This window comes from Trichoderma harzianum, assembly GCF_003025095.1.
Source record: "Trichoderma harzianum CBS 226.95 unplaced genomic scaffold M431scaffold_2, whole genome shotgun sequence".
Classification (NCBI taxonomy): domain Eukaryota; kingdom Fungi; phylum Ascomycota; class Sordariomycetes; order Hypocreales; family Hypocreaceae; genus Trichoderma; species Trichoderma harzianum.
Genome location: NW_020209250.1, coordinates 1851226 through 1864404, shown reverse-complemented (window position 1 = coordinate 1864404; position 13179 = coordinate 1851226). Strand labels below are relative to the sequence as shown.

The 13179-nt window shown below is 52.6% G+C and overlaps 5 protein-coding genes across 5 annotated transcripts; 3 read left to right on the top strand and 2 right to left on the bottom strand.

Annotated features, from left to right (window-relative positions):
* The first annotated feature begins 1423 nt into the window (after nt 1-1423).
* M431DRAFT_504078 (glycoside hydrolase family 3 protein) lies at nt 1424-4492 on the top strand. Its single transcript, XM_024918406.1, has 2 exons — nt 1424-2006; nt 2066-4492. Exons 1-2 carry the CDS (start codon nt 1762-1764, stop codon nt 4467-4469), a joined length of 2649 nt encoding a protein of 882 aa, XP_024778790.1. The 5' UTR covers nt 1424-1761; the 3' UTR covers nt 4470-4492.
* Nucleotides 4493-6086: 1594 nt separating this feature from the next.
* M431DRAFT_75433 (hypothetical protein) lies at nt 6087-6356 on the top strand (the record flags this gene model as incomplete). Its single annotated transcript, XM_024922334.1, has 1 exon — nt 6087-6356. The coding sequence occupies one exon, from the start codon at nt 6087-6089 to the stop codon at nt 6354-6356; it is 270 nt and encodes an 89-aa protein (XP_024778789.1).
* A 266-nt stretch (nt 6357-6622) lies between these two features.
* Nucleotides 6623-8616, bottom strand: M431DRAFT_516257 (hypothetical protein; the record flags this gene model as incomplete). Its single annotated transcript, XM_024920303.1, has 2 exons — nt 7933-8616; nt 6623-7854 (listed from the first exon to the last, which is right to left on the bottom strand). Exons 1-2 carry the CDS (start codon nt 8207-8209, stop codon nt 6623-6625), a joined length of 1509 nt encoding a protein of 502 aa, XP_024778788.1. The 5' UTR covers nt 8210-8616.
* Nucleotides 8617-9756: 1140 nt separating this feature from the next.
* On the top strand, nt 9757-11014 carry M431DRAFT_76630 (hypothetical protein; the record flags this gene model as incomplete). Its single annotated transcript, XM_024922483.1, has 3 exons — nt 9757-9883; nt 9998-10017; nt 10100-11014. 3 exons carry the CDS (start codon nt 9757-9759, stop codon nt 11012-11014), a joined length of 1062 nt encoding a protein of 353 aa, XP_024778787.1.
* A 1056-nt stretch (nt 11015-12070) lies between these two features.
* Nucleotides 12071-12496, bottom strand: M431DRAFT_1760 (hypothetical protein; the record flags this gene model as incomplete). The annotated part of the gene is made up of 2 exons (XM_024913076.1): nt 12071-12189; nt 12256-12496. 2 exons carry the CDS (start codon nt 12494-12496, stop codon nt 12071-12073), a joined length of 360 nt encoding a protein of 119 aa, XP_024778786.1.
* Nucleotides 12497-13179: the final 683 nt, after the last annotated feature.

Sequence of the window (13179 nt, the reverse complement as noted above, 5' to 3'; positions counted from 1 at the left end):
GAGCAGTGGCAGAGTATCAAAGGCTGCCTTTTTGACAAATTGAGGCTGTCGTGATATGAAAGAGAGACATTGAAATGAGCTTCCGTGGAAGGAGCAGCAAATGCCATTGGCCTGGCGTTCAGCCACAGGGGCTCAAGGTAGAGAGCATTTCGTACCAGTTGATGCTGTGTACAGATACATGGAGGGCTGTTCTCTGTCCTATTGGATGTGGCGTGCGCACTCACTGGCAGCTGATTTGAGGGCGCTGAACACCGGCATATTGTGCGAGCGGCATAGCGGCTGTGGTACGTGTACTTGTAAGTACCCGCGGCGCTATGAGCCGTACAATGCAGAGTACCTGGAGCTAAAAGCGCCTCCTCTAGGAGCATAATCATTTAACCGTAAATACCTTACTTAGGTACCTTGTATGGTGCGCGATCGATATAATCCGTCTTCCGATGACTGACCGTTTTTGTCATAATGGATCTCTGTAATTATTCTACGCGGAATCTTTGTAGTCGCAGTATGTCATTATAGAGGTATTCCATACATTAGTACATCACTCTGCTTCCCGGAATGTCATCGCGATCGACACAACAGACCACCACAGGGTCCACGTACGGTAGCATTGGATTGCCCAGCATCGGGCTCCTTTATGCACCTCGTACAGGAGACACAAGTCCAGGTTAAGCTCCAGGTGCATGCCGTCGCACACCGTTTGACGGGGTACAGAATACACCGGCGCCCGCCATCATTCTCACCAGGGCGGCTTACCACGACATGCTGCTGCCAGTACGAGTAGGTATTCTGTACGCATGGAGCTCTCTCTCGAGCTCATCCAGATCCCTGCCGACTCGGTGCCATCGCAGGTCTTGGCGCGGTGGGGCCGAAGCTGGCGACGAGAAATTGCTTGCTGCTCCTCCACTCTGCTTCCCCGTGGATGGGTTGTCCAGGGCCAGGGTCCAAGGACCTTAGCTCGTGAACAGGGGGAATAGGCGGAGAGAGACGTTGAGCTACAGGACAGAGGCCGAGAATGGGCATTAGCTGCAGCACCGTCATGAGCAATAGTGTAGGGATGACGAAAAGATCAAAGAATGGAGAATGGGCGAGGGACGGAGCACAGGGCGGGAATCAAAGTTGGCCCATCGGCGTGGATGAGCTGACGATGCGACTCTGCCACGGACTATATATGCTGGGCTTCCCTCGCCCTCCTCGACAGCAGCTCCGGTTCTTCAAGCGAAATCCTCGTCGCCAACCGCCGATCCTGAATACCTTGGTCGCGGAAATCCAACACAATGGTTAAGCCGCTGTCCGTGTTTGCTGCCGCCCTTTTGGCGGCAGTGGCAGATGCCAATGTACGTTGCTTTTTGCATGCCAATTGCACTGAGACATTGGCTCTCTCCCCTTTTCCCTCTTCCATTGTATATGCACAACTTCCCTTGATGGACCAAGGATTGCTTGACTGAGCAGTCCATCGACTCTTCGTGCCAATGCACTTGCATAAACACGTCAAGTCGCGAGGTCTTGGTTCTCACTGCCCCTATTTCTCAACGAAGTCCCTTGAACCATTTCCACCTTCCCTTGACAATGCAAGATTCAGCGCAGTTGAACTAGAAGCAAGCAGCATTGGCATTGACTGTCAATTGGCACTGCCTCGTGCTGCTTCTACCGCGTTCACTGCTGCTGGTATATCTCTTAATCAACGGGATTGTCCCTCGTTTTCCCTTTTCTCCCCACACCTCTCTGTGTTCAAGGCACACCCAGCCGTCACTCTTTTTCACCATGAAGACATCCTTTCTTTTGGCCGCCTCTACGGCAACAATTTTGGACTTTGCAGCTGCTAACGCTCTTCCGAACCCACAGCCCTACCCTCCTCCTCACTCCAACGAGGCGTATTCGCCTCCTTTCTATCCCTCCCCATGGATGGACCCCAATGCTCCGGGCTGGGAGCAGGCCTATGCTCAGGCTAAGGAGTTTGTTTCGGGCCTGACTCTCTTGGAGAAGGTCAACCTCACCACTGGTGTTGGGTAAGCTAATTTGATTCTGCCTTGCTTTGCCAGCCGAGTTGTGCTAACTTTTACTCCAGTTGGATGGGCGAGAAGTGTGTTGGAAACGTTGGTACCGTCCCTCGCCTGGGACTGCGATCTCTCTGCATGCAGGATGGTCCCCTTGGTCTTCGATTCAACAGGTATAACAGCGCTTTCGCTACTGGCTTGACTGCCGCCGCCAGTTGGAGCCGACACCTTTGGGTTGACCGTGGTACTGCCCTGGGCTCTGAGGCAAAGAACAAGGGTGTTGATGTTCTTCTTGGACCTGTTGCCGGTCCTCTTGGCCGCAACCCCAACGGAGGCCGTAACGTTGAGGGCTTCGGAAACGACCCTTACCTGGCCGGTGTGGCTCTTGCCGATACCGTCACTGGTATCCAGAATGCCGGTACCGTGGCCTGCGCCAAGCACTTCCTCCTGAACGAACAGGAGCATTTCCGCCAAGTCGGAGAGGCCAACGGCTACGGATACCCCATCAAGGAGGCCCTGTCGTCCAACGTTGACGACAAGACCATCCACGAAGTCTACGGCTGGCCTTTCCAGGATGCTGTCAAGGCTGGTGTTGGCTCCATCATGTGCTCATACAACCAGGTCAACAACTCGTACGCCTGCCAGAACTCCAAGCTCCTCAATGGATTGCTCAAGGAGGAGTACGGTTTCCAAGGTTTTGTCATGAGCGATTGGCAGGCTCAGCATGCTGGTGTCTCGACCGCTGCTGCCGGTCTTGACATGACCATGCCTGGTGATACCCTTTTCAACACCGGTGCGTCTTATTTCGGAAGCAACTTGACCCTTGCCGTCCTCAACGGCACTGTCCCCGAGTGGCGTATCGACGACATGGTCATGCGTATCATGGCCTCCTTCTTCAAGGTCGGCAAGTCGATTAACAACCTTGTTGACACCAACTTTGATTCTTGGACCGATGGCGAGTTTGGCTACGTCCAGGCTGCCGTCAATGAGAACTGGGAGAAGGTCAACTACGGTGTCGATGTCCGTGCTGACCACGCCAACCACATTCGTGAGGCTGGTGCCAAGGGAACCGTTATCCTCAAGAACAACGGCATCCTGCCCCTCAACAAGCCCAAGTTCCTTACCGTCATCGGTGAGGATGCTGGCTCCAACCCTGCTGGTCCCAACGGCTGCGGTGACCGCGGCTGTGATGATGGCACTCTTGCCATGGAGTGGGGTTCTGGTACCACCAACTTCCCCTACCTCGTCACCCCCGACACGGCGATCCAGAACCAGGCTCTCCAGGATGGCTCTCGCTACGAGAGCATCCTGAACAACTACGCCACCTCTGCCATCCAGTCTCTCGTCAGCCAGCCGGAGGCCATCGCCATTGTCTTTGCCAACTCGGACAGTGGTGAGGGTTACCTCCACCCTGATGGCAATGAGGGTGACCGCAAGAACATTACCCTGTGGAAGAACGGCGATGATCTCATCAAGACCGTTGCTGCCAACAACGCCAAGACCATTGTTGTTGTCCACTCGACTGGTCCCGTCATCCTGAAGGACTACGCCGTCCACCCTAACATCTCTGCTATTGTTTGGGCTGGTACCCCTGGTCAGGAGTCTGGTAACTCTCTTGTCGACATCCTGTACGGCAAGCAGAGCCCCGGACGTACTCCCTTCACCTGGGGTCCTTCTCTGGAGAGCTACGGCGTTCAGGTCATGACTACTCCCAACAACGGTAACAACGCTCCTCAGGATGACTTCACCGAGGGCGCCTTCATTGACTACCGCTACTTCGACAAGGTGGCTCCCGGCAAGCCTCGCAGCTCGGACAAGGCTCCCACGTACGAGTTTGGCTTCGGACTGTCGTGGTCGACCTTCAAGTTCTCCAACCTCCAGATCCAGAAGAACAACGCCGGCCCGTTGAACCCCACCACCGGCAAGACCATTGCTGCTCCCGCCTTGGGCACCTTTAGCAAGAACCTCAAGGACTATGGTTTCCCCAAGAACATTCGACGCATCAAGGAGTTCATCTACCCATACCTGAGCTCCACCAGCTCTGGCCAGGCCGCTTCTGGCGACTCCCACTACGGCCAGACTGCCAAGCAGTTCCTCCCTGCCGGTGCCACCGACGGCAGCCCTCAGCCTCGCTCTCCTTCCTCTGGTGAGCCCGGCGGCAACCGCCAGCTGTACGACGTCATCTACACCATTACCGCCACCATCACCAACACCGGTAAGGTCATGGACGATGCTGTTCCCCAGCTGTACCTGAGCCACGGTGGCCCCAACGAGCCCGTCCGGGTTCTGCGTGGCTTTGACCGTATCGAGCGCATTGCGCCTGGCCAGAGCGTCACCTTTAAGGCTGACCTGACTCGCCGTGACATTTCCAACTGGGACACCAAGACTCAGCAGTGGGTTGTCACCAAGTTCCCCAAGACTGTCTACGTCGGCAGCTCTTCGCGCGACCTGCCCCTCAGCGCCCGCCTGCCATGAGCGGCGGCGAGGGCAAAGTTATGATGTGAATGTTTTTTATTGTATAAATAGCAGATAGTGTTAATTCAGATTAGTGAAACACATGATACCAGCTCTTGTCTCTTGTCTCTTGTCTCTTGTCTCTTGGTGATGTGCGTGTGTGTGTCTTTGTCTAGCCTTGGTCGATATATACAGTAGAGTGTCAGCACGAGTGTAATCTATTTCTTTACTCGGTTCGTTGACCTTTGTGTTTGAGGGGCCAAAATCTTGCTCTTCAATTTACGTGCTTGGTCCTTATTGCCGTATCTAGCTTCTAGCTTCATGATAATGCTTACTTGATGCGGAGAGGAGTTGATTGGTAGTGATACAGTACAGTAGCTTCAATGCTGCATCTCGACGAAAGCTCTCTAGCGTAATCGCGAGAAACAAAGAGGGAGCCCCCAGGTTTTGTACATACAAGATAGAGACCATATCGATAAAAATAAGAGTAAAAAAGAACAAAAGCCACAGATAAAATGGACGAATGACGTCTCACCGCTGCTGCATCTGCGTGACGGCGACTCGATAGCTTGAACAAGCCCGGGCGCTTAAAACGGCAGAAGTGGTCCGAGGGCGACGATATTTTTGGGTGCTGGAGGGAAAAGGTGTTGTTTGATTGGACGGGGATCCCCCCATGTCTGTTGTGCTGCGGGCGAGTGATATTTCGTGGGTCACCCTGGCCTGGCCTGTGGTGTTTCTGTGGTGAGAAATGGGAAGCTGGGCGAAAAGCGACACGAGCTGTCCCATCGCATCCATACTAATGCTTGATGTTACCTCCTCTTTTTCTTTCTCTTCTTTCTTTTCAATTTTCCCAGTTTTTGATTGTACATACATATACGCACAAACACGAGGTTATTATACGGACCATTTCCGTTTCAATTTTGGACCGGGCCCTGATTCTGATTCGCTCTAGACGCACTCCGTGTTTCGACGAATCCGCACTTTGAGACGCCAAACGTAAGACGAGCGTCCCACCTTGCGCCTGTTCATCGTTTCTTTTGTGTCTTTGCGCCGTTTCGGCTGGGCCAGCAGCCGCGAAGCTTTGGCTCTCCCTTTGATCTGCCCTGTTTTTTTTAATCTTGGCTAAGAGCTGAGATTTGCATTCCCCCGTATGTATCAAGATTGAATTCGGGGGGCTCGTTCGAGTTTAAGCTTGGGAACTAACCCCCGGAGAGGAGAGGGAGGCTAATACATTTTGACAGGTTCTTTTTGGATTTTAGCTTGGGGGCTGCTTTGCTCCGGTTTCCTTTTCAGCGCGGCGTTTCCTCCTCTCTCTCTTTCTTTCTCTTCTTCATTCATTTCTTCTCTGGTGGGAATATTTTTCAGCTGTGTGTGATTTTCGTTTTTCGCTCTCTTCTTTCTCTGTAATCTCGCTGGGCGAGAAGGTTCTTTTTTAATCAGTTCTACTTTTTGGGAATATCGCGAGTCGATATACCTTTTTTCTTTCACGATCTTCATCTCGTCTTGGCGACAACGTTTTTTTATTACGACCAAAGCATCACAAAGCATAAAAGCGCAAAGCAAAACAAAGCATCGCCCTTTACAACAAACATCCTTCAACACCCTACACACAAAGAAAAAAAATCCTATACCGCAAAAATGGGCAACAACCTTTCTTCTACTTTCATCCCGGATACGTCCAAGGACGTGCTCAGCCCCACGGACCGCACCGCCGACATCATTCTCGGCGTCACCTGGCTGCTCGTCATTTACGCTATGGTCATGATCTGGACGACTTGTGCGCTGGTGGACCGGTGGAAGGGTCCTCAGGATAGGATACGGGTTGGAGGAGGAAGGGTGATGATGGCGTTGGTCATGTCAGCAGCGTGGCCGGCTGTAGTGGTGTATCTTGCCATGGCCAAGTCGTGATGATGATGATGATGAGTAGGACTGGGAAGGAAACAGAGTTGTGAGCGAAGAGAGGGGAAACGAAACGCATTACAGGGCGGTGGTTTGTGGTGGTCAAAGGGATATCCATGGGTTTTTGGAGAGGGAGAGGTGAAGATGTGGTATTGGTTTGATACCGTGCCGTTGGCTGGCAGATGTTTCTTTACGTGTTGTTTTTTTTATGCTGAAAAAAACAAATAATAAATGGTATATTGTATTATATTACAAAAAAAAAGACAAAGACAAGTCTATCCCACCAGAGTGTTACGCCGACTCCTGTCAGAGCGCGTGTCCTTGCGCCCGATGATGCTCTCAAGCGTCTGCGCCAGCGCCTTTGCGTCATATCGCCCTCCCTTGCCCTGTCCATCTTTGGGTCCGTACAGCCTCGTCGTGTCGATTCCCAGCTGGGCAAACAGCCGCTTATCTACGGCGGGACTCGTAGGGCCCTCGATGTAAATGACGTGCGTCACGTACAGCGAATACTCATCCGCAGACGGCCGAGGCAAGCCCCTCGAATCCGCGCAGGCGTTGGCAATGGTGGCGACGAAGTCGAGCCCGGAAAAGGGGTCGCTCGATGGGCCGGTTTCACGATCGGTGGTGCCGTTGAGGACCAGGATCTTGTTTCGGATGTGCGGGCTGGCGATGGCCTCGCCCACGCCCTTGAGCACCAGGTTTGGCACCAGCGACGTGAAGAGCGAGCCGATGCTGTAGATGACCGAGTGCGCGCTGCGGATGGCCTCGAGCACGCGCGGGTTGGCCGGGATGCGCATCTCCTGGCCGTACGGGTTGATGTACCAGATGCGGTCGATGCGGCATGGGAGATCCTCCTCGTCCTGCTTTGAAATGGCAATGGCGGGCCGGCGCAGAGCAGGCAGGCTGCCGGGCAGGTTTGCGTCCTCGATGTCGTGCTCGTCCAGGTCATGGTTCGTCGACAGCGCCGGCGTGCGCGATCCGGAGGTCGGAACCAGACCCGGGCCCGGGAGCGGCACGGCGGCCGTGGGCGCGCTGGGATGCGAGATGTCGTTTTGGCCGGTGATGACGGTGCCGTCGACGAGTCCCGCCGCAATGTGATGGGCAAAGTTGGTGTTGAGCGCCGGCAGAACGGCCACGCGGTCGGGCACGGCGCAGATGGAGCTCAGCAGGCAGATGGCGGCCTCGAAGCTGCCGGTGAAGAGCCTGGCGCCCGTCAGGAACAGGTTGCCGATGCTGGACCCGGAGAAGTCGAAGCGGCTGCTGGGCCGCATGCGCTTGACGACCTCGAGGTTGAAGCTGTTGAAGAAGGACCGGATCAGCTCGCGCTTGGGCGACGAGATGTCGAGCCACAGCGGGTGTGTGCCCTCGACGATATCGAACCACTCGGCTCGAGCTCTGTCGTAGACGGGGGGCAGGCGGTGGTTGAAGAGGAGCTTGATGGCGGTTGTCTCGGGTTTGTTGTCGTTGGGGATGAGACGGACGAGACGAGACCGCACATCTCCGATGCCTTTTTGTTGTTACACATGATTCAAGTTAGAGAGACGTGATTACATGTAATTTGAAGGTTACGGGATTCAATCAATACCTGGTCCTCCGAACACGCGGATAATCTCGCTCGTGCTGCCACCATTGTCCGAGATGGGAATCACGTAGCTCAGCGTCGCCGCACTGGCCGCCCGCACGCCCTCAAACACGTCCACCAGGCTGTTGGCTGCGCTTCCGCCCGAGAAGACGACGATGCCCGTCCTGGGCACGGTGCCGGGGCCGGGACTCGACGAGAGGCGGGACAGCGGCGGCCGCGAGGAGGGTCCCACTGCAGGCTGGGGAAGCTGGAGAGCGTCGTGGACTAGGATTTGGGCCATGGCTAGGCTGGGTGTGAGATGAATCAGGTAAGGCGTAATGAGTGAGATATGCACGAGATGGGTTTGTGGAGTTTGTTGAGAGTGTAGTAGCCAGTTTGGTATGTATGTATGTGAGTGGTGTTTGTGATTACGAGTTGTTGAGAGAGAGTGAGAGTGAGAGCACGTAACGAGTGATGCTTATTCTTACGATTTCACCTCAGCGGCTTGAGATTCTCATCGCTCATTCAATCTGTTCCTCTTAAATACAGTCCTCACTCATGGACAAGTGTCCTGTTGAGAGTCACAGCCCGCCGCTCTCTCATACGTGTCATCTATTGATGATGATGAGTTTGAGAGTAACAAAAATGCGTCGTCTTGGGAGGCTTATACGGGAGAGTTTAATTAACTTGTGGCTGCACAGCCGCGAGCTTCCCTGAATATAGTCAAGTTCATCAGAGGGCGTGGGTACGGCTTAATGACACATTTTGAGGTTGTTGGTTAGAGAGTTTGCCCCGTGATAGTGATGCTCGCTTAATCGCATCAAATTGCCCTTCTCCGCTTTGGCTTCAATGGTTGAACTTTACACCAGAGCAAAAAGAGAAACATTGTGCGCAAGATTCAGCTAAATGAACAAGTCTTGAGCAAAATGCCTCAGTCGCTTAACAATTGACCGTCCATAGAACAGTAATGAGTCGTTCATCGCAGTCGTCAACATTGCCGAAGCTCCATCGGCGCCGCTTGTTGTCCCGGCCTCCGCCAATTGTATCCCGTTCGGTTAACAAAATTTCTGCAACTAGAGTCGTGTCCGGCGTCAATGATTTGACAATATCTTCCTTGGGATTTATAATGACATTCGTAAGATAGAGTTGCATATACGCTTGAAACTGAAACACAACTTGAGTGTTCCAAGTCGCAACTCTCTTCAAAGACTATTATAGCCTTGTCAACTTGCTCTGGCTAGAGTCGGGCACAACGTTGCCTCTCTTGGGCTTAGGTTCGCGCCTTGCCTCGATCTGGAAAATGCTCGATTTCAAGCCGCAGATGCAAACGCCCGCTGATGCGATGCTAGTAGCGGCAGGTGCTGGCTATTGTCGATTCTCGCAGCAGCTGAACGTCCGTTACTCATCGAAGGATTCTGGGCGTTGTCGGTTGTGGCTGCATGACGTTGCGGAAATGTCACTCTTAGTTAAGTGGTCTGTCGATAGTATCATTGTATCGTGGCGATAGTACTCTCGCGGGTTGAGTAACTCGTTTGAATCGCATAAACGTGCTCTGGAATGGATCAACTTACAAATCCAATTTGGTGCATTAGAAATGGGCCTATCTTTGGTGACAAAGTGGGAACTGCGGTATTTGACAAGTTGGAAAAAGAGATATATTGGGCCACAATCTCCATAATGCCCCATCGAACCACCTTGTGACATCTATCAACTGCAATAGTCTTTTTTTCCTCTTTTCAACCAGGCAACCTGAGTAAAGTGTTGCTGGTTCAGCGCAAAAAACAAAACCCAAACATCTTCATCTCCAATTATATCCGCATCAATCCCGGGCAGCTTAAGAATTTCACAATGAGCTCCTTCACTATCCCCAAGACCGTTAAGCAATGGCAAGTTGCTGAATACAATGGCTTTGAGGGACTCAAGTTCTCTGAGCAGCCCCTGCCTGAAGTTGGCGACAACGAGGTTTTGGTTAAGCGTATGTACTAAGCAACTCCTTTACACATCACTCAACGATATGACAAGAATATGAAAAGGAGAAGAGGAACATGATCAATGAAACTATTCAATGCTAACATTCATCCTGCTATAGTCGAGGCTGCCTCTCTCAACGTTAGTTGACCTGCAATTCGCTTTCTATTGCGTTGTATTACGTACATGTCTCCTATATAGTTGCTGACTTTGACTACAACAGTACCGCGATCTCATCATCGCCAGGGGTGAGTACCCCTTCGGCATGGCCCCAAATGTCGTCCCCGGATCTGATGGTGCCGGCACTGTCGTCTCCGTCGGCAAGAGCGTCACCCTCTTCCAGCCCGGCGACAAGGTCATCACTCTCTTCAACCAGGCTCACCTGGGCGGAAATTTGACCCCCAAGACCATCGCTACCGGAACTGGAGGTGTCCTAGACGGCGTTCTCCGCACCTATGGCGCCTTCAACGAGAACGCTCTTGTGCGCAGCCCCTCCAACTTGACTGCTCTTGAGGCCTCTACCCTTCCCTGCGCTGGCTTGACTGCTTGGAACGCTCTGTTCGGCTCTGCCGACCACATCGTCAAGGCCGGCCACTGGGTTCTCGTCCAGGGCAGCGGAGGTGTCAGCATCTTTGCTCTGCAGTTTGCAAAGGCTGCGGGTGCCAGGGTTATTGCCACCACCGGATCTCCCGCCAAGGCCGAGCAGCTGAAGAAGCTTGGTGCCGACCACGTCCTCAACTACAAGGAGGATCCCAACTGGGGCGAGACGGCCAAGAAGCTGACCGGCGGCCGCGGCGTTGACCACGTCGTGCAGGTTGCCGGTGCCAAGGAGATGGAGCAGAGCATTGCCGCCGTCAAGATGTGCGGTGCCATCGACATCATCGGCTTCCTCGCTGGAGGCGGAGACGAGAAGGAGCCTAGCTTCCTGCGATGCTTGTCCAGCCTGTTCACTGCTCGTGGTATCCTTGTGGGCAGCCGTGTGCAGCTGGAGGAGTTGGTTGAGGCGATTGAGGCTCACCCTGAGACGCTGAGGCCGGTAGTTGACGAGAAGGTGTTTAAGTTGGAGGAGCTGAAGGAGGCGTATGAGTACCAGTGGTCGGGCAAGCACTTTGCCAAGGTTGCTGTTGAGATTAACTAAAATGACTGCTTTCTAGCTTGAGCCTGATGAATAAAGAATAACGAATAAAGATGAACAACGTGGACATACTTTGCTAAACTGCTGAGTGTTTGTTGAGAATGGACTATCACGTACGTAAGCGATCTAGACACATCGTGTTGGGAATTGGGCATGTTGTGCTCGTCAAGCTACTGAACAAGTTGGTTGCACAGAAGTGAACTTTATGAATGGAAACTTGGAATAAGACTTTTCAACCATGGAACTCAACGCTGCGGTTTGCAGCCTTTGCCACTCTTTCATCATTGCATAGGACAGAGTGCTAGTGTGTTGTTAGCTTGTTTGCCTTGGTAAACTGAACACCGCAGGATGATCATGATGGCACAGACTTCGGAGTCTTTACTTTATTCACCTTGTTGTCAGCCCCTCTGATTCCAGAACGAATCCAACTCATGTCATCTGATCGTTCATAAATGTGCCCCATTGCATAAGCGCATAGACTAGACACAACATGGGTAGCTAACATTGTGCCCTTTTTTTTCACTGAGTGTCGAGAGTGGGCGTACAGCATGAGGCAGCTGCAGCTGTGTTATAGCTGAATACGTTTTACACCGATTTCGGAGCTAACATGCTACTTTGGTGATTGAAAGCGTCATGGTGAGAGGCGATCATCTTTGTGCGTTGCGAAATGACGAATGCAATCGTTGTCAATATGTAATTTTGCCTCGCTGGCGCTGTTATTATCTCATTAACTAATTATCATTGATGGATCCGCCATCAGTGTTGTATAATGTATATGTACATGTATGCATCATCATAAAAGGACCGTGGCATAACAACCGTTACCCATTATTACCCAAAAGCCGTGATCCTGGAAAATGACCAGCCCGATAACCCCATAATGCGTTCCGTGTCAATCAATATGCTTGTTGTGTTCATGTCCGGTTCCCACAAATCAGTCCAGTGTAATCCTGATTCCAAAAAACGTGAAACTCCACCATGATGTAAGGAATGAAAAAAAGTGTAAATAAATGGTGCTGGCAAAGTTGCGGTGAGGAAAAAGAAGGTAGGGAGGACCCTTTAGTCCTTGTAGTCGCACTTCATGCTCCAGGCTTTCCAGCCGGCCTTGTTGTCGAAGCAGTGTCCCTTTGTGAAATCCTTCTTGCCCTTGGTGCACTTGTCGTCGGTGTAAGCCGTGACTACGAGATGCGGGTTAGTAAACAATGTCTTAGATTGGGCATTCCAGCGCTCGTGGTTTTCCTTACATGTGCAGCCCTTGTTAATGTCTGTCAGGCTCAGAGACTTGGGCTCACTGTCGTTGAGGCCCTTGCATTCGCCATTCTTGAAGTCGTCATCAATGACGGTCCAGACGCCGAGGTTGCCGTCGTGGCAGCCCTCGGCGCTGTAGAGGCGGAAGTCTGCAACGTGAATGTTGCGGGGGATGAAGAGGGCGTTGGAGCCGGCAATGAGGGTAGTGGCAGCGGCGAAGACGGCGAAGAGTTGCATCTTGACTGAGAGAGTTGTGAAATGGATTGAAAGTGTTGAAGGGGGAAAGATGATGATGAGGCGTATGAGGTTGAGGCGACAGGTGAGGGGTTGGTTGGAAAGCTTATTGTAGCTGTATAAGTTGGTTGATTGCTTCTGTTTGATGAGAGCTCAATTTAAGTCTAGATGCTTCTCAGCTCGACTCTTTATACCCCTCTGGAACCCCGGACAAGGCCCATCTAGAACTTTGATCCTCGGCCAGACCAAGGCCAGGCCGATCTCTGACGAAAAACACGGCGGAGCGACACGAAATGCAACCACGGCATCCGAAATAGTGCAGTGGAGCTGCGCAGCTGCAGTGTTCCTCCCGGATACGATGTGTCTTCGGTCTGCTCAGCTCGACCCACGCACTGTGTATCTAATGGAGCTTTTCTATCATCCATCGAAACGGACACAGATTCTACACCCAAACATCCCATATAACAGAGCCAACAACGCCATGACCTTGTCTCCCCTCATCCCTCAAAACTGGAGCCACAGTGCGCAGCCAAAGAGCCCCCCCGCGTGACCCAAAACTCACAAGGTTCTGCTGGCTCTGGTCCCTCTTTTTGTCTGCTTGCCGCCAGTTGACAGATAGAGTTCGAGTCCAAAGAGCACCGCCGATCACCTCTTGTCCCCTAAAAAATAACGAGGTTGGGCGAAGC